Genomic DNA, 21,535 nt, shown 5'->3' on the forward strand with positions numbered 1-21,535 from the left:
ACAACCTATTAAGAAGGCAAATGGAATATTGTCCTTTTTCGCGAGAGCACTTGATTACAAGAGTAGTGAAGTCTTGCTTCAATTGTATAGATTGAATCAGGTTGACAGCTCCTGGGATACGGTGAACGGTTTGGTCTTATTTCAGGAAAAGACATTATTATCATACAGTGAATGCAATAAAGGCTCACCTGACTTGTTGCAGGATAGCTGGTTTGCCCAAGGAGACAGGTTGGACAGAGAGGGCCTGTGTTCTCAAGAGTTTCCAAGAATGAGAAGTGATCTCATTGAAACCAACAAAAATTTTTAAAGGATATATGCAAGTAAAATGCTTCCAAGATTGTATCCCCTACTTTTAGTCTCTGCAATCTTAATTTAGGACCAAGACAGGCTTTACTAAGGAGGTGGTGAATCTTCGGAATTCTCTACCCTAGAGGACTGTGGAAGCACACAGCCTTTCAGTACATTTAAAGTTGAGGTTGATGAATTTCATTTAAGACTAGTATTAAACGTTACAGCAACATGTGGTGAAAGACATTGGAAATGTTCACTCAGATATGAGGGGGGAGGCAATGACCTACTGGTATTATCGCTGGACCGTTAATCCAGAGATCCAGATAATGTTCTGGGGACCCAGTTTCAAATCCCACCATGGCAGATGGTGGAATTTGAATTCAATAAATATCTGGAATTAAGAATCCAATGATGACCATGAATCCTTGTCAATTGTCAGGAAAAACCCATCTGGTTCACTAATGTCCTTGAGGGAGGGAAAGTGTCATCCTTACCTGGTCTGGCTTAGATGCGATTTCAGATCCAAAGCAATGTGATTGACTCTCAACTGCCCTCTGTGCAACAAATGCTGGCCTAGCCAGCAATTACCTCGTCCCATTAATGAATAAAGAAAAAAAAATTGCAAAGCAGGCTTCATGGGCTGAATAGCAGTGTTTCCACAATTTTTCCTACTGGCTGCACAGGCTTTCAAGACACATTCTTCCATGAATACAAGTAAATGCTGTGGTTCAGCATTCTGACACCAATCACCCAATATGGAACATCACAACAGATGTGCATATGCACATCTTAGAAGATACACTGTTGAATGGTTAATTTCTGTTCCTTAATATACAGCTGAAGATTAGAAAGAAAGGGAACATAATTCTTTACTCAAATATCTGCAAATTTTAACTTTATTTTTCAAGATGCATGCCACAAGTACCAGTAATGGTTGGTTGGGGGGTATGTTGGGCCAAGAGGATGCTGATTGTGCTGGAGTGCAATTCTGGCGCTGCTGATGGCCCACAGTGCCCCTTGAATGTCCAGTTTTAAGTTGCTACACTTGTTCAACATCTGTCCCATTTAGCATGGCCTTCATGCCACTCAACACGAATGCAGAAGCAGAGTTGCCTTGCTGCAATTATACAGAGCATTTCTAAGACGACACCTACAATATTGTATACAGTCTGGACTCCACATCACGGGCAAGATCTCTTGGCTATGGAGCGAGTGCAACAAATGCTTTATTCCTGGGTTGGTGGGACTAAGCAGGAGATGTCAGATTGGTTAGGACTACATACTCGAGTTAAGAATAAGGGAGCATCTCAAAGTAATCTATAAAATTCTAACAGGATTAGACAAGGTAGATGCAGAAAAATTGTTCTCAATGACTGAGAAATCCAGAGCCAGGCCAAAGAATAAGGGGTCGGCCTCTTAGGACAGAGAAAATGAGAAATTTCTTCAGTTAGTGTGTGGTGAATCTGTGGAATTCTCTGCCACAGAGGGTGTTTGATGCTAAAACGCAATGTTTTCAAGGAGTCAGATACAATTCTTGGGGCTGAGCTAGAGGGATCAAGGGTATAGGGGACAAAGCAGGAAACAGGCGAGTTGAATGATCAGACATGGTCATGTTGAATGGTGGTGCAGGCTCAAAGGGCTGACTAGCCTCCTCCTGCTCCTATATTCTTTGTTCCTGCGTCCTGAGCTAGTAATCCAGGGGCTACTACTCAGGAGACATTGGTTCAAATCTTTCCACAGGAACTGGTGGTATTTAACTTCAATTCATGTGCAGCCAGACCATGAGAAGTATAACTAATTGCTGTAAAAACCTTGTTAGGAAAGAGGTCTGCCATCTTTACCAAGCCTAGCCTATGCCATGGGCCTGGAGTCAGACAATGTGATTGATTCTGACTTTCCTTTTTGAAATGGCTCAGCAAGCCAAAAAGTTCAGAATAATTAGCAAATGCCTTACCAGAAACATTCATCTTCCATCAAATAATAAAGAAAAAATGCAGATGGCTACTTATGTCGTAATCAACAAAATTATATTTTCTTCTCCTGACAAGTGATAAGTTGAGAACTGCCGCATTTTATGTACAATTTAGACAAACCTCTGAATCACATTCTTCTTCTTTTTAATAGCCTGACGCAAAGGTTCACGAAGTGTTTTCTGAGCAAAGTTTTGGAGTGCAGCATAAATGGTATGTCGAATTGCATGATTGAACACGCTCTCCATTCTGCCCATCAGCACCTGCAATCCTTTTATCATGGCAATGACCTGCAGCCAAAAACAAATGAACTAATTTTAACTTTGTTCGATCAGCTTTTCACACTCAAAAAACTAAGGTGTTATTTTTAACTGCGTAGAAATAGTCAAGCACTGGAAGGGTTTAATGTTTTTCAATCACTGACAGCAATTATATATTATGCTCCAATTTTAAATGAGTCAAAGTCAAATGTTTTCAAAACTTACATAATCTTCCATTGAACTCACCCTGACAAAAACTGTAATCTTCCTGATCAAGGTATGTACCCAAATTAAACTCAGTTCATTCATTGCTCACATCGCTCAATAATCTCAAGATTATTAAAAACTTGTCCATCAAGATTCTCAAGGTAATGTAGCCTTTCCTCAAGTGGGTCAATTTTTCCCATAATTAAGGTGCAACTTCAGCTGTGGTTAACAGTTTTGCAAAGCCAGTTATGTGTCAGTTTTTAAATTGCATTAAGACAGCTGTAATTGAAGTGAACATGATTACCTTTTTAGTTCTGTTCTTCCTACGACAAATTAAGTGTTATATTCCAAGGCAATGGTAATACTGGACTAGTCAGATTCCCATGTGAAACCTGGCTTGATAGACCATACATTTAATTCTTTCTTTAATCAGCTAAAGTCATAGAGTCTTAGAGCACAGAAACAGACCCACTGATCCAACCAGTCCACGCCAACCATGTTCCCAAATTAAACTAGCCCCACCTGCCTGTGCTTGGCCCATAATTTGCCCCTCATATCTTTTTTTAAAATCTTTCTCCTCTAATCTTAAAAATATACACCCTGCCCCACCCCAGAGCAAAAACCTTTGGAACATGATGACTAGTCACCAAAACCTATTCGCAGGAGATTGCAGATGTTCTTAAACAAAACACAAGTTCACTGTGCAAAGAAAGGAAAACGGGAAATAAAGATATAAAAGGCAGTTTGGAAAGATCTTAACACAAACAGGAAAACCAAGTGTCAATCTATTCCCAAGACAGACTATTAGAAATCGATTTGAGAGAAATATCACTCTTATCTCAGCTGTTAAATCTTTACCAAACTGAGGCTCTTCAGTTTCTTTTCCTTGAACTGTGGAGACAATTTTTACAATTTCTTTCAGTCTGATAGCAAAAACCTTTAAGAATTCTGAAAGCCTAAACTTTTTTCAGTTTTCACAACTTGAAGCTTTAAGCCACTTCACCTGGCTTAGAAGCTTCAAAGACTAGAAACACTGTCGCTGAAGTAACCATTTCCCCTAAACTGAAAGATCTTGCTTAGACAAAATCTTTTCCCCTTTGAACTAAAGTGGTTTTCTTTTGAAGTCAAGACAAAACAAATGGCTTAGTTCCGGTTACATTGCCTATCATAAACTCAAAAGGTACAACCGTTTTATTCCATTTACAACATTGTAGATCTGTCATAAGTTAAACGATAATCAGATGTCTTTTTAGAGTTGATACATTATGGTTACTTCCAGAATACCTTTCTGACCTTTGTTTAAAAGAAAACTTTGCAGCATTAACCCACATCTAACAGCACTTGTTTTTTTCCCCCCAAAGCAAGCAAATTCCAAATATGATAATATTGCACACTTTCATTACAAAAGGTTCTTACTTAATATCATTTTCAATAACGTAACTCATCTTTATGCTCCTCTTTTGTGAATGTCCAATCAATTGAGAGAAGATTTATAAAATTTGAGATTTTGGGGATATCAGATTACTGGGAGCAAAAAGTATTGAGAGAGAAATCCAGATCTTTCTTGTTCTTTTCTTAGGTTTAACTTTAAATGTTTCTTCTAAAGAAGTGTCTACCAGTATACTAGCATTTCTTTTGATCATTGTCACGCATGTATTTTCTGTTTTTACAACATTTTAGATGGTTGAATGCAGAAGAGACTAACCTTCCTGATCTCAAGTCTGATTCAAGATCAGGCAACGGAAGATGACAAAGGGTAAATAACAGAGAACTGCTCAATTTGTTAGCTTACCAGTTGACCAACAAAGTGTCTTTTTTTAAAATGTTCTCCAACAGAGGGACACAGCAAGCTTGCAAGTTCCTGCTTCAATAACGCTTCTAACTTAAAATCTTTCTATCTGTCTTAATTTCAAAGATAATGGGAACTGCAGATGCTGGAGAATCCAAGATAACAAAGTGTGGGGCTGGATGAACACAGCAGGCCAAGCAGCATCTTAGGAGCACAAAAGCTGACGTTTCGGGCCTACACCCTTCATCAGAAAAGGGGGATGGGGAGAGGATTCTGAAATAAATAGGGAGCGAGAGGAAGGTGGAATGAAGATGGATAGAGGAGACGATAGGTGGAGAGGGGAGTATGGGTGGGGAGGTAGGAAGGGGATAGGTCAGTCCAGGGAGGACCGACAGGTCAAGGAGGCGGGATGAAGTTAGTAGGTAGGAAATGGAGGTGTGGCTTGAGGTGGTAGGAGGGGATAGTTGAGAGGAAAAACAGGTTAGGCAGGTGGGGACGAGCTGGGCTGGTTTTGGGATGCAGTGAAGGGAGGGGAGATTTTCAAGCTGGTGAAATCCACATTGATACCATCGGGCTGCAGGGTTCCTAAGCGGAATATGGGTGGCATCATTAAGGCACTGCAGGAGGCCCAGGATGGACATGTTGTCTAAGGAATGCAAGGGGGAGTTGAAATGGTTCACGACTGGGAGGTGCAGTTGTTTACTGCGAACCGTGCATAGGTGTTCTGCAAAGCAGTCCCCAAACCTCCGCTTGGTTTCCCCAATGTACAGGAAGCCACAATGGGTACAGGAGATGCAGTATACCACATTGGCAGATGTGCAGGTGAACATCTGCTTGATGTGGAAAGTCAACTTGGGGCCTGGGATGGGGGTGAGGGAGGTGATGTGGGGGCAGTTGTAGTACTTCCTGCGGTTGCAGGGGAAAGTGCCGGGTGTGGTGGGGTTGGAGGGGAGTGTGGAGCGGACAAGGGAGTTGCAGAGAGAGTGGTCTCTCCGGAAGGCAGACAAGGGTGGGGTGGCGAAAAATGTCTTTAATGATGGGGTCGGATGTGTCGGACGATGATGCGTTGTATCCCGGAGGTTGGTGGGGTGGTACGTGAGGACTCGGGGGATTCTCTTTTGGCGGTTATTGCGAAGGTGGGGTGTGAGGGATGAGGTGTGGGAAATGTGGGAGACACGGTCGAGGGTGTTCTTGAATACTGCAGGGCGGGGTGGGGGTTGCAGCCCTTGAAGAACAAGGACATCTGGGATCTCATCGAGCCCCACACTTTGTTAATTTCAAAGAATCCATTTAAACCAAAAGGTCGGCATTGAAAAATCAAAAGGTCACCTTCAATGAAATCTCAAAAAGTAATTGAATAGAAGGATTGCTGGCAGGGAGGGGGTCTGATTGAGAGACTTACAGAATACTGAAAGGCCTGGATACAGTGTACATTGGGAAGATGTTTCCACTGGCAGGAGAGACCAGAACCGAAGATCACAGCCAAACAATGAAGGGAAGATCCTTTAGAATGGACATGAGGAGAAACTTCCTCGGCCAGAGAATGGTGAATCTTTGGAATTCATTGCCACAGAAGGCATGGGGTGGGGTGGGGGGGGGGGGGGGGGGGGGTGGGGTGCGCTGTGATTGAGTATATTTAAGACAGAGATAGAAATGTTTACGACTGATAAGGGGATCAAAGATTATGGGGAGAAGGCAAGCGAATGGGGTTGAGAAACATATCGGTCATTATTGAATGGTGGAGCAGATTCAATAAGCCAGATGGCCTAATTTCTGCTCCTATGTCTCATGGTCTTGAAAACTGAGCCCTATTCATACCTATATTTTGTTTGAATGTTTTAGTCGAGGAATAAGAAAAGCCTGAATGAAGAAACTACAAGAAGTTTTTCACAATTAAGCGACTACTCAACCACAGGGATTTTACATATTCTAAGCATATTGGCAATGACCCTGTTACATCTTAAATGCTAGATTTTATTTCTGAAAGAGAGTTTTCAAAATAAATAGGTTAAAAATGTGAAGCATCTCACCTCAACAAGTGCAAACTTCTCTTCACTTGTGTAATTGTATCTAGTTGCCCTCTCATATTCTTCTGCATTATCTGGACAGTCTTTATTCGAGTACTTATCAGTAGGATGCACAAGTTTCCAAGAGTACTGTAAAATTATAATTTAATATAAGACAAAGAACAGACTGAAAGCCAATTGTTTTAACTTTTGACAAAGAAAAGTACAGATGCTGACAATCTGAAATAAAAGCAGAAAATGACGAAGTTACTCAGCAGTCAGGCAGCATCTTTGGAAAAAGTTAACGTTTGAGGTAAAGGAAATTTCTTTTCTTTCTTGCAGGAATGTTAAGGTGTGATATATTCATGTTGCTCACTGAACAAGGTCATACAACATCAAGTCTTCTACTTCACAACAGCCTCAAAGTCTCTTTCCATAGATTTGATTGATGACAATATCAGAATCTGTGCTATGCAAACCTTGATTAAAAATCAAGTCTAGGAAAAGATCACTGGTAATAGACAGGAAGAACTCTTGGAAGTAACCACTCTGAAAGCAGCTTTCTGGATGCAATATGGAAGGATAGGAAGTAACAAAAAAATTGGCACAAAGAATATGTAACTTTATTTCTTCACTTTCTGGAATACTTTTCAATATCCTGGGAGGAATCTAAGGAATCAAAATCACAAAGGAATTTATTTAACATTCCAAATTAAGTCAAAGTCCCAAGGCGAATTACCAACTTATCATTACTATCATGGCGTTCGTCATTCCATTATTTGGAATTACCCCCTCGGAAACAGAATGTATTAACTCGTCAAACAGATGAAATCGAAAAAGTAAAAGTAAACAAACACCCAGGAAAAAAAAACTGAATGACAATATTTTCTAACTATTTTGTAAAAATTACGAGAGAATCACCAGCCTGTGTTTTTCCATCTTTGTCAGTATTCATTTGTCATGACTATATTGGGGGCTCATCCATACAATACAACAAAACATCCAATAATATTATCCTCTAGGAGGAAATCTAATTGGCTGCCCAATGTTAGCCAACCTATTAAGGATGGTCAAGATGTTCCCAATGCTACAAGTCAAGTGAACAGCTACTCTGGCTTCTTCTCCCTAAAGAGATGAACCATGCCGAGTGAGGCACAAGTGATGAACGATGCCTCAACACGAAGAGACTCTTTCGTAAAAGCTCTTTCGTAAAAGAAGGGTTGTACTGAGGAGTCCTCAAAGCAATACGAATATTGGAATGATGGGGAAGTACTTCACACCTCAAGCCTGTTCACTTGCAGATTGTTGCATCCCACCCTCATGACCCTGTTCACGGATGCAAGAAATGCTAGATCTAATGGCCTCAATTTGCCACAGGAAAGTCAGCTCAACCGGGCAGCATCCTTCAATAGCAAGTGACTGCTTGGACAATAGGGCCATTTTGCAGCAGCGCTGAAGTCATCACAATTAAACAAATTGGCTCATGCCTCCACGAAACAAGTCAATCTAGTTCCCAGCCTGCGACCATACTGTATCCGAGAGGTCTCTTAATGCATTCCACTGAAAAGTTCCCTTGCTACTATCTGCAAGTCACCAATCCAGTATTCACCTGGGTCAAAAAAATTCCAGCCCCAAAATAATTAGTTTTTATTTGTAAAGATATGAGAACTAAATCAGCACCACTGATATAAAACTGAAGCAACATGACTTAAAGAAAACTAAAGTTTACTGTGAACATTTTTGGGGAACGGAGAGATATAAGGATAGAGTTACTGAGATCAACAAAGAGCCACAATGGAATACCACTCTTTTTTTAAATATTGCAGTATTAACTTATATTTGATTAAATTGAGAAATGGGCTTCAATTTTTCAGTAATGGCAACTCATCCTCTTAAGAGTTTAATCCTGCAGCAGTAACACACGTCAATATGAAATAATTATCTAGTTAATGAGGGGATATAATTAAAAACAGATTATTAATTAATCTCTTAATTCAAAGAAAGCATTTGTGTAAATATTATTATTTTAATTGACATTTATATTAAAGAAGAGAAGAATTAACCAATACTGAATGGTACAGATTCAAAAATATATTCAAATTTTAAAATTACACTGAAAAGAATAGCAAGCATATGCAGTAAAGAAAGTATTGTTCTTACAATCTCATGAGACCAATGAAAATATTATAATTATTCAGGATACCAGCTCATTAAGTGAATTTATCGCTAATGTGTATACTTGAAATTCTCCTTGTCGACAGCTGCAATTAAGGTTTTAGGTCAGCCACGTAATAAAGTAAAGTACAAGCTGTCACATTATCAGAGAAAAGTTTTTTAAAAATTACAGACTGCATTTATCAGCAGAAATATGAAAACGTCTATTTAAGTAGCATATTTAACAAAAAAACATCCCAATATGCTTTTACAGAAGCAATACAAAAAGAAAAAGTGACACTGAACTGGGAAGTAATAGGAGTATAATTAGGAAACAGTACAGATGATTTGGCAGGATTCATAAATTAAGACATTACACTTGCAGAACAGAAATTGATTAGTTAAAAATTCTCATCCAAATATCCCTGCTACACTGATTACATTCAAATGTATTCAATAACAAGTTCACTAATAGCTGCTGTATTGGAAACCGTAAATTCACTTTTAATTAAACCGTACTAAGGCCTAGAAAAAGGATGTCACATGCGTAAAAGCTAAAAGAATTAAGAGAGACAGTAGTGCACGCACACAAAAACATTTAGAAACCAAAGAAAAGGCTATTCACCTCATTACATGCATGCTAGCTAAATAAACCTGCAGTCCATTATGATCGCACTCATGGAAGCAATGTGACAGTGACACAAAGAAAGGTTTAGTGAGAGAATTCCAGAGCTTAAGGCCTTGGCAACTCAAGGCACGGCCACCCATGACACACAATTAAAAATGGGAATACTTCAGAATTCAGAGATATCTCCAAGGTTAGTGGGTCTGGACGAAATTGCAGAGGTAGGGAGTAATAAGGTCATGGGGGAATTTAAACACAAGGATGGGAATTTTTTTAGGTCACGGTACAGATTAATGAGAAAATTACAATTTAGCGATCAAAAGTGGTGATTTTATGCAAGTTAGAATATGGGGAATGCTTTGAATAACCAAGTTCAGAGTATAAAATGTGGAAGGCCAAAGGAGAGTGCATTAAAACAGCTCTGAACCATAATCTGTTTGAGTGTCGAATTATCAGGTGCAATTGTATTTTGAACAGCTTTAATTAAGACTGCATCTACTTCATGCTGAATTGAATGCTGATATTTAAAAGACAAATTCAGTATTTTAAAAAACTTATTGATTGAGGGACAATAGAAAAGAAAATGAAGGTTGATCATTCAAAAGTAATTTTCATTTTCCTCATGGAGCCTAGCACCATAATATTAAAAGTTCTCTGTTAAATGTGTGTTGCTACACTGACTGGAATGTTTAAGAGTCTTTTATGAAGATGGCAGAGTGAATCAAAGAGAACGGAATTCCCAAAATGTACGTACAAATTATTTCCCAAGCTATGTGTTACCAGGACAATGTGGGCAAAAGCATGGCTAGGTCCCATTAAAAGTAACCAAAGAAAGCAGATCGATTAACTCCTTGTGAATGGTTCCTGTTCCCAAAAAAACCAAAGCATAGTAATGTTTACAGTCAAACTAATAAACTAGAACAGAGCCTGGATGGTGTAGAGTTTAGAAAGATCACGTTCAAGACAACAAAGTTGAGTGGAAGCATAAATTAGGACCCTGCATTATACAGTAACAATATTCTTAAAAAATGTTCCACACTAAGTCACAATAAAATCTTCTCATTTAGCTATCTTACCACTTCCATAACATGAGCACTCCACTGGGACAACAGTTGCATGCCCTGTAAAGCAAGTTCAGACAGCTTCTGGTATTCAGCATCAGTTTTCTGAGATTCTTGTCGACCTGACCCTGTTACGACCTGCAAAAATAGTATGAAACTATCAGCAATTTCTGTTTAAAAACAAAACACATTAGGGAAGAAAACAGGAGTACTTAACTGGTCTTGCCTCTAGGAGACAATTAGGGATGGACAATAAATAAGTATATCCCATTAAATAATTTTTTTAATGGTTAAATTTAAAAAGCAAAGAGGCATGCTATGCTGTAGTTGGTTGGCTCACCGAACTGGTTTGTTGTTTCGCAGACGTTCTGTTACCATGCTGGGTAACATCATCAGTGGAGCCTCTGATGAAGCACCATTGTGGTTTCCTGCCTGTTATTTAAACTCTAAAGTCCATTGAGCTGGAACACCTCACTTCCGGTTTTTCCTTCACAAAACCAGAAGTGAGGTGATCCAACTCAACAGACTTCACAGTTTAAATAACAGGCAGGAAAACACAACAGCACTTCACAGGAGGTTGGACTGATCACGTTACTCAACATGGTAACAAAACGTCTGCGAAACAACAGACTAGCTCAGCAAGCAAACCAACGACATCCACAAGCCGAGCTACAAATCTACTCTAAAAAGCAAAAAGGCATATTTCTGAGGGGACAAATCCAGAAAACCAAGAATACGTACCCCAACAGCATATATCATTGAAATGTACTTAAAATCAAATGCAACACTGCATTCAGACATACTTCCAATTCAACTAATAACTCATGACCTTACAAATGAAGTTACCATCAGAACTACTTTCATAAGGAAAATGCATCAGGTTTTTTTGCCTATAATTAACAGAACGGACGAGATTTAATTTTAGGTGATTAGCAGCCACCTAGCCTCAACTCATCACCACAGAATCAGTCAGCAATGGGTGGACAAGTCTCTATTAGACTTGCAAAGGTATGCAAAAACTCACGGACCTGGCATTCACAGGAGATGTAGGGAGATACACACCTTTTCTGGCTTCCAACACTCTTCGCAGCCACTCCAACTTTACTCACTGCCTCAAGTTATTTGTTGTTTCAATGTGGATGCATAATTAGCCTTTGTTCCTGATGGAGCCAACATGCTCATAACATTGGACAGCTGCCAGCCTCTGACAGGCCACTAGCTCTCAGGGGCAGGATTTTCAACCGCAGAGTCTTCAATCACATAGGCCCCATAATGGTTACTTAAGTGTCTGATGGCTTATTACAGTGATATTCTGAAACAGAGGCTCCCATCAACTCTCCAGTCAGTGGGTGTCACAAACATTCTACCCAATAATAAAGAAATTACCAAGCATCATCTCTCAATCTTCTTTCAAATCCTAAATTATATTTTCACAATTTAGCATTACTAGACAAGATTTTCTGCTCCTCAGTTCCTGTCTTCAGCAATGGTAGATATTGTACCAGCCTCATTTCTGCAGCTCTATCCGACAGGCAACACAATAATATTTGTTGTGTCAGTATGCACTTTGTATATTAAACCATAAACTTTAGTTTACAGAAAATGTAATTATATCTCTACCTAAATGATTTATAGCCACAATAAAGAAGTTGCTCCAACTGCCCTCTCTTTGTGCAGTTTTTAGGTAATGTAAGGTTCCAACCAGTCAAGATACAATGTGATGCATATATATTTGGCAGAAGACACAAGGAAATGTTTGGTTTCTCTTTGTAAAATGGTGGGACAAGCATTGAGAAAATGATGGCATACAGGCAATGTCTTCCTAAATTAATAAAAGATATATCAATAGTCATAAAAGGTAAACTAAACCAGGAAACAAGAGCTAAATAACACTGTATTCACAACTAACTTATAAAATCAGTTATTGAAAGCAAACTCTAAGATCACCTGTATGATACAACTTGTGAACGGCAGCCATAATGGCTTCAGAAAACAAACAGCCCACCAAATTTTTTTTTGTAAGCCAGAGTAGGAACTCAAGATGAAACATGGAACTGGCTGAAAGAAAGGGAAAAGCTGGTGCTTGATGAAGTTTATTGTTTAATGTACAATGTGCATGTTGACACCACAAATATTAACGTGTTGTCTGTCAGGTATAACTGTAGGAATCAGGCTGATACAAAGTCTATCATTGCTGAAAGAAGGAACTGGGGAGGAGAAAATCTGGTCCAGTAATGCTAAATCGTGAAAATATAATTTAAGAAGTGAAAAAAAAAAGAGAGATGCTGCTTGGTAATTGTTAAAATTAAGTTGTTAAAATAAAGTGGTTCAGCTGCTGATGTTGGACAGCTGGCATTTCCACTTGTCACAAAATGAGGCTTTGGCTTAAAAACTGAAAGTACAAATGATTCCAATCCTAAACTGGGGCAAGGAAATATTCTGAAAGGAGAATTCGAATGTTGACATAATCTTAAGGGCATGGGGTAAAACTCTGACTGCAAAAAACGTTTTCATTTTATATAGATGACAAAAATAGTAAGATAAAACCTGCAGAAAAACAGAGCACACGGGATTGTCAAGACTGATCTTGCATCACACGTTATGTCAAATTAAGACAAAACTTTGTTGACTCCACAGACCTCTAGCAGATTTGGCTTGACATTCTAACCCTTTGACTCTCTACTCCTTGAATTCAATTTTATTTTTACATTCACCCAGAGTTCAGATTTTCATTCCTGTTCATGAATTCCAATCACAAATCAACCACCAATGTGAAATCCAGGTGAGTATCAGAGCCATGTTATCTCTCTCCCTCCATCATCTCAGTAAGAGCACATGGACACCATGGTTCACAACTAAAAATTTTCAGAAAGCTCACAAATGGTTGCATATTTCTTGTTTTACAATCTGTTATCACTTGTGTTTTCTTATACCCAAAAACATTGGTTTTCCTAGAAAACCATAAACATCAAAACTACACGCTCTTGAACTTGGCAATTAGATTTCACGTACCTCACTGTTGCTATAGCGAGCCAGCTCAGAGATGAAACGCATGTGATCTTCTCTGATCTGAATCATTTGTTCCACAATGTTGTACTGAGGACTGCTACTGGAAGATGTGGAGGCCCATCTTAAGAAAGAACATAAACACAATGGAGTCAAACATAAAAAAGGAAAATTCTGTAATTTTTTTTAGATTAGATTCCCTACAGTGTGGAAGCAGGCCCTTCGGCCCAACAAGTCCACACCGCCCCTTTCAGCATCCCACACAGACCCATCCCCCTATAACCCACACACACCCCTGAACACTATGGGCAATTTAGCATGGCTAATCCACCTAGTCAGCACATCTTTGGAGTGTGGGAGGAAACCAAAGCACCCAGAGGAAACCCACGCAGACACGGGGAGAATGTGCAAACTCTACACAGACAGTTACTCGAGGCTGGAATCGAACCCTGCTACCTGGTGCTGTGAGGCTGCAGTGCTAACCACTGAGCCACCGCAAGCCCAAAGTTAATGACATAGAAATACAGAAGATGGGAGCAGTAGGCGGCCATTTGGCACTTCAAGCCTGCTCCACCATTCTTCACAAGTATGGCTGATCATCCAACTCAACAGCCAAATCCTGCTTTCTCCCCATAACTTTTGATCCAATTCGCCCCAAGTGCTATATCTCGTCACCTCTTGAATACATTTAATGTTTTGGCACGAACTACTTCCTGTGGTAAGGAATTCCACAGGCTCATCATTCTTTGGGTGAAGAAATGTTTCTTCGTCTCTGTCCTAAACGGTCTACCGCAAATTCTCATATTGTGACCCTGGCTCTGGACACCCCCACGAGCAGAAACATCCTCCCTACATCTACCCTGATCAGTCCTGTTAGACTTTTATAAGTCTGTATGAGTTCCCCCCAACCTCATTCATCTGAACTCTAGCGAAAACAACCCCAACCTCGTCAATCTCTCTTCATTTGTCAGACTCGCCATCCTTGGAATCAGCCTGGTAAACCTCCACTGCAGTCCCTCGACAAGAGCATCCTTCCTCAGGAAATTGCACACAATATTCCGTAATGGCCCTATAGATTGCCTAAACATATCCCACAGCAGTGGCTAAAATCAGTTGATCAACTGATTTCGCAAATTTTAGCAGATAGGTATGCCATGTGGTACCGGCCTGAATTATACAGAAAGCCACTGTTGCAAAGGTAAAAAGCTAACTGTTGTGAAAATAAGTGCAAACAGCAATGAATAAACACTGGTAGAGCTATACCTCAACAAGCCAAATGGTTCAGAACACCGACCTGGATTTGTTTTCCTCATAATGAGCACTTGTCTTGATGTATCTGGCCAACTCGATCTGCATGTCACCAAATAAAGGCACCACCTGCAATTGCTGCAACATAATTGAAATAAATTGTTTCAAGTAACCTCTATGGATGCTTTCAGTAAATGCAAATATTCCAACTAAAGCATTTTAGTCTCAAGTCTAAATTTTCCTCACTGTGGTCACTCCATGTATCACTGAATTTTAAATTTCAAATATTTTGTGGATTTTTTTTTGCTCTGGATCACCAGTTTTACAAGGAAATTTCTAAGCCCAGACCTCCAGCACTGAGGTCAATTGGCCATTGCTTGCAAATTCTGAGAACATGAAATTGAACCTTCCATCTGGCTTGAGGAAGAGCGCATCAGAGATTAATATTTTAAATTTAATAGGGGCAATTATGAAAACATGATGGCAGAGCTATTGGAAGTGATCTGGTAAACAAGGTTAAGAATAGTTCAGTACAGAAGCTGCAGCAGACACTTCAAAAAAATTCAGTGCATACAGAATGGACAAATTTTGACAAAACAGGAAAATTCCAAATTCCTAGTTTCTGTGATTAATCAAAACATAATTAATGAGCTGATACCAACAAAAAGGCATATAATTTCACAAACTTGGGTGGCAGATCAAAAGATGGGACAGAATTTAGGAATAGCAATTGGTAACAAAGTTTGATAAGAATAGTAAGATTAGAACACAAAAGGCAACTAACTGGAAATATGAAAAAAAAAGGTTTTTATAAAAATGAATGTCGGTCCTATAGACATTAAGGTTCAGGATATATTAAGGAAAAATAAGAGTTCAGCTGACAAATTAATTAGGCATTTCCATCATTCTTCAATGGAGAAAATACGAGCAATATCCCAGAAATAGCTGCAAATCAAGATGAGATAAACTCAAAATTTACAATTCACAATCATCATGGAAGTGCTACTGAGCAAATTGTCAGAACTGTGTGTTGAAAGGTCCCAAGGTCCTGACTGACATTGTCCAACTTCATATAAAAGTGGCCGGTGGGACGGTTGAGGGCCGGTTGATGGTCAATTTTCAACTCCAAATTCCCTAGAGACGGCGAAGGTTCCATTAGTTTGGAAAATAGTGAATGCAACTCCTTCATTCAAAAAGGGAGGGAAGATAGAAAGCAGGAAGCTATATGTCAATTCGCTTAGCATATATCACAGACAAGCTGCTTAGAAGCTCATATTAAACTTGTTGTAGTGGCGTATTTCAACATAATCAGGCACAGCTGACTTGGCTATGCGAGAAGGAAATGATATTTAATGAGTTTATTGGACATTGTTGAAGTAACTAAGTGGACACAGTGACTTCACCAAGCATTCTGAGAGAACTCGGTGCAGTCACCACGACTGATCTATGGAGCGAGGGAGAACTCAGTGTCAAGGAACAGTAACCCCCAAACATTACCTTACTATAGCATTACCATCCTTTCTTCCTCCCCAACCAAAAAATAAAGGAGAAACATTAAGGAGGACTGATAGGAAGTTTGTTATAGCCTATAATGTATTTGGTCTACTTGTAAAGATTGTGCTGTACTTTAAAGGAATCTGTCAATGCAGCTAGTTAGTAGAAGTACATACTTAAGTGAAAACTGAGCTTCATTGAGTAAGGCAGGCAAGGTAAGATGCAGGAGATCCATGGTGACTTGGCTGTGGAGATTCTGAATTAGCTTGCCCATAGAAGACACAGGAATTGGTGCAAGAATGGTTTTCAGGCTGGAGGTCCATGGTTAGTGGTGTGGGACCTCTGCTGTTTATGGCATATATATATAAATGGTTTAAGATGAAAATGTAGATAAATGGGTTAGTACGTTTGCAGATGATGCAAAGATCAGTGCGGTTATAAATAGTGTAGAAGTTTGCCAAAGGATACAACAGAATATAGATCAGTTGCAGATAAGGGAGAAGAAAGGCAGATGGAATGTAATCCAGGCAAATACGAGGTGCTACACTTTGGGAGATCGAATGTTATGGAAAAGTATACAGTTAATGGCAGAACTCTGAACAGCACTGATGTACAGAAGAGTCTTGGGGTTCAAGTCTATAGCTCCCAGAAAGTTGCCACGCAATTAGATAAGGTAATAAAGGCGGCAAATAGTTTAGTTGCCTTAAGTGATTGGGAATTGACAACAAGAGTCAGGGTGTCATGTTGTGGCTTTATTAGACTTTGGTTAGGCCACAGTAAGAGTATTGTGTTGAATTCTGGTCGCAACATTACAGAAAGGATGTGGAGGCTTTGGAGAGGATGCCGAAGAGGTTTCCTGGGATGCTGCCTGGATTACAGAGTATGAGCCATAAGGAGAGGCTAGAAAAACTCTGTTTTATCTTGAGCAGCACTGGCTGAGGGGAGACGATAGAAGTCTATAAAACTATAAGATGTACAGTCAGGGTTGACAGTAAGAATTTTCTTTCCCCCAAAGTTGAAATGTCTAATACTAGGTGGCATGCATTTAAAGTTAACAAAGGAAAAGTTCAAAAATGACAGGAGGGGCATGATTTTTAGACAGAGTGGTAGTAGTCTGGAACGCACTGCCAGGGTTGATGGAGGCGTGTACAAAAGGGGCATTTAAGGGACTTTTAGCCGAGTACGTGAATATGCAAGGAATGGAAGGATAGGGTCCAACCGCAGGCAGAAGGGATTAGTTTCATTTGGCATCATCTTCAGCACAAGATCATGGGCCAAAGGCCCCATTCCTGCAATGTACAATTCTACGGTAACTAATCCTGTAAATAAAGGGACCCAGTGAACATACTGCACTTAGATTTCTACATGACATTCGATTACCTGTCATATTCAAGGTAACTGCAGAAAATTAGAGGTCATGGGGGTGACATACTGATATTGATAGAAACTTGTCTAGCTGGAAGGAAACTAAGTAGGCACAAAGGGGTGTTTATTCTGGTTGGCAGTTTGTTGCTTAACTAGAACCCAGGTCTCCAGTACATTATCTGGGTTTAACAGTCTGGCGATAATACTACTGGGCCATCATCATAGATCATAGAACAGTACAGCACAGAACAGGCCCTTCAGCCCACGATGTTATGCCGACCATTGATCCTCATGTAAGCACCCTCAAATTTCTGTGACCATATGCATGTCCGGCAGTCTCTTAAATCACCCCAATGACCTTGTTTCCACAACTGCTGCTGGCAACGGATTCCATGCTCTCACAACTCTCTGTGTAAAGAACCCACCTCTGACATCCCCTCTATACTTTCCTCCAACCAGCTTAAAACTATGACCCCTCGTGTTAGCTTTTTCTGCCCTGGGAAATAGTCTCTGCCTATCAACTCTATCTATGCCTCTCATTAACTTGTATACCTCAATTAGGTCACCTCTCCTCCTCCTTTTCTCCAATGAAAAGAGTCCGAGCTCAGTCAACCTCTCTTCATAAGATAAGCCCTCCAGTCCAGGCAGCATCCTGGTAAACCTCCTCTGAACCCTCTCCAAAGCATCCACATCTTTCCGAAAATAGGGCGACCAGAACTGGACGCAGTATTCCAAGTGCGGTCTAACCAAAGTTTTATAGAGCTGCAACAAGATCTCACGACTCTTAAACTCAATCCCCAGTTGATGAAAGCCAAAACACCATGCGCTTTCTTAACAACCCTGTCCACTTGGGTGGCCATTTTAAGGGATCTATGTATCTTCACACCAAGATCCCTCTGTTCCTCCACACTGCCAAGAATCCTATCCTTAATCCTGTACTCAGCTTTCAAATTCGACCTTCCAAAATGCATCACCTCGCATTTATCCAGGTTGAACTCCATCTGCCACCTCTCAGCCCATCTCTGCATCCTGTCAATGTCCCGCTGCAGCCTACAACAGCCCCCTATACTGTCAACGACAGCTCCAACCTTCGTGTCGTCTGCAAACTTGCTGACCCATCCTTCAATCCCTTCATCCAAGTCATTAATAAAAATTACAAACAGTAGAGGCCCAAGGACAGAGCCCTGTGGAACACCACTCACCACTGACTTCCAGGCAGAATATTTTCCTTCTACTACCACTTGCTGTCTTCTGTTGGCCAGCCAATTCTGTATCCAGACAGCTAAGTTCCCCTGTATCCCATTCCTCCTGACCTTCTGAATGAGCCTACCATGGGGAACCTTATCAAATGCCTTGCTGAAGTCCATATACACCACATCCACAGCTCGACCCTCGTCAACTTTTCTAGTCACATCCTCAAAGAACTCGACAAGGTTTGTGAGGCATGGCCTGCCCCTCACAAAGCCATATTGACTGCATTTAATCAAGCCTTGCTCTTCCAGATGGTCATAAACCCTATCCCTCAGAATCCTTTCTAACACCTTGCAGATGACAGACGTGAAACTTACTGGTCTTTAATTGCCGGGGATTTCCCTATTTCCTTTCTTGAAGAGAGGAATTACATTTGCCTCTCTCCAGTCCTCAGGTACGACTCCAGTGGAGAGCGAGGATGCAAAGATCTTCGCAAGTGGCGAAGCAATTGCATTTCTCGTTTCCCAAAGCAGCCGAGGACAAATCTGGTCCGGGCCTGGTGACTTGTCAATCTTAATGTTTGACAAGATTTTCAGCACAACAGCTTCCTCTATCTCTATCCATTCCAGCATGCACTCCTGCTCTTCAAAGGTTTCATTCACTACAAAGTTTGTTTCTTTCGTAAGCACAGAAGCAAAAAACTCATTTAGATACTGTTGAAGATGGACTGCAAACAACTCCACTGACAACATCATGATGAAAAGATAAACGATGTACAAATATCTAAGGTACAGCAAAGAAAAAGCTGCCAGCTTTATCAGGGAGCACACTGGCAGCAATAAAGAATAGATGTACATTATCAAAGTGCTCCATGATAGAAATACAAGAGGTCAAAGATCCCCTAGTTGAAGAGAGAATTACAGAGATCAGACCTCCTATCTAACAAGCTGCCATTCTTCTAGGCCTGAAGAGAACACATTCTGGCCTGAAGGAACCCACATACAATACAAAGTATTCTTAAGAAATGTGAGGCCTAAAATCAATCCCCATTAAAGGGATTCATGAACCAATATTTTTTGTTTCATGACAATCAATAATGGTCAATACCAGATTTTAAACTGACTTCCAATTTGATCAACTGCTGTGGTGGGATCTGTACCTGGGTCAACAGAGCATGACCAGCTCGGCAACCAGGTCTTCTACATTGTCTCCGTCCACACTGATTATATTTTCTTCTTTTCTGTCTTCTCCCCTCCTTGAATTGAGCAGTTATGTTTGCTGTTTTCCAGCCTAATGGAATACCCTTCTAATTTGGTTATACAAGAAATACTTATTACCCTTGGTTCCAATAAGTCAGCAGAGAGACTGAGCTAAATGAGAAGCTGTGTGGTAGGAATGCATCTCAGAAGTAGTTACCAACTATATTACAAATCAGCTTTAGTGTTCAGAAGTACTGTGGAATAAGCATCTTTATTATTTTAATAGTCTAGGCAATAGCATTACAAATTGAATCAGGGCTGCTGGAGCATGCCAAGGGAAATCAGTTCCCTAGAGATAACCTACGCATAATTTTTAAAAAAGTCTTGCTGGACCCAAGCAATATGCCAATATTCTTAGAGATCTCCATATGAAGTTTTAGCTGACTGTATCTGTCCTACTTATTATTAACACTGAAATTCAAAGGTCAGAAGAAAAACACCAGTTAACTAACTGGAAGAAATGGTTCTAAAAATTTACCCAGCAAAAGTCACTGCATTTAACACACTAGGCTTTATACAGAAATGTTGCCTTTATTTCTGCTCCCGTGGCCACAATAGTTAGAAGTCTAATCCAGCTCAGTTTCTTATCAACGGTAACCCCTAGTGGGCAATACAGCAGTGCAGCACAAACGTTACTTATCACACATCAACCAAAGCCTGAATATTGTCCAGACCTTGCTGCATCTGAATGTGGGCTGTTTTCATATCTAAGGAGTCACAAATGCTGTTAAATCACTGCAAGACATCAGCTAGCATCTCCCTCGCTGACATTGTGATACATGGAGATGTCATTAATGAAGAAGCTAAAGATCGCTGGACAAAAAGACATTACCCTGAGGAACATCTGCAGTGATGTCCCAGAGCTAAGATTTTTGACCACCAGCAACCACAATCAGCTTCCTTTGTGTTAGGTGTGAATCCAACCAGCAGTTTTCTTCTGATTCCCATCAACTCCAGTGTTGCTAGGGATCCTTGACACCACATTTGGCCCAAAGTGGCCTTATGTCTAAAGCAGAGATAATGGGAACTGCAGATGCTGGAGAATTCCAAGATAATAAAATGTGAGGCTGGATGAACACAGCAGGCCAAGCAGCATCTCAGGAGCACAAAAGCTGACCTTTCGGGCCTAGACCCTTCATCAGAGCATGAAGAAGGGTCTAGGCCCGAAACGTCAGCTTTTGTGCTCCTGAGATGCTGCTTGGCCTGCTGTGTTCATCCAGCCTCACATTTTATTATCTTATGTCTAAAGCAGTCGGTCACACTCTTCTTCCCTCTGGAATTCAGCTATTTTGTCCATGTTTGTACCAAGGCTGTAATGACATCAGGAGCTGAATGATCCTGGCAGAACCCAAAACGATCATCAGAGAATGGGTTATTGCTATGCAAATGCTGCCTACTGATGCTTCACAAATGCCACTGATGACCCCTTTCACCACTTTACTCATCAAGAGGAGACTGATGAAACTGTAATTAGGTGGGTTAAATTTGTCATGCTTTTGTGCACACAGAGAATTAAGTGGGCAATTTTTCAAACTGCCAGAGAAATGCCAGTGTTGCAGCTGTACTGACACAGCTTGGTTCAGACTACGGCAAGTTCTGAAGCAGAAGT

General features: G+C 40.3%; 1 protein-coding gene across 2 annotated transcripts in view; it reads right to left on the reverse strand.

Moving 5' to 3' along the window:
- The window catches only part of cyfip1 (cytoplasmic FMR1 interacting protein 1), a 186,666-nt gene that overhangs the window by 112,617 nt on the left and 52,514 nt on the right, over nt 1-21,535 (reverse strand). For both annotated transcript variants that reach the window (XM_048532857.2, XM_048532858.2), the window contains exons 10-14: nt 14,664-14,755; nt 13,376-13,493; nt 10,379-10,501; nt 6,548-6,673; nt 2,385-2,551 (exon numbers count right to left, since the gene is read on the reverse strand). In XM_048532857.2, coding sequence (XP_048388814.1) covers nt 2,385-2,551; nt 6,548-6,673; nt 10,379-10,501; nt 13,376-13,493; nt 14,664-14,755 — 626 coding nt within the window. The remainder of the gene's footprint in view (nt 1-2,384; nt 2,552-6,547; nt 6,674-10,378; nt 10,502-13,375; nt 13,494-14,663; nt 14,756-21,535) is intronic.

The sequence above is a fragment of the Stegostoma tigrinum genome, chromosome 6 (assembly GCF_030684315.1).
Source record: "Stegostoma tigrinum isolate sSteTig4 chromosome 6, sSteTig4.hap1, whole genome shotgun sequence".
In the NCBI taxonomy this organism is placed as follows: Eukaryota; Metazoa; Chordata; class Chondrichthyes; order Orectolobiformes; family Stegostomatidae; genus Stegostoma; species Stegostoma tigrinum.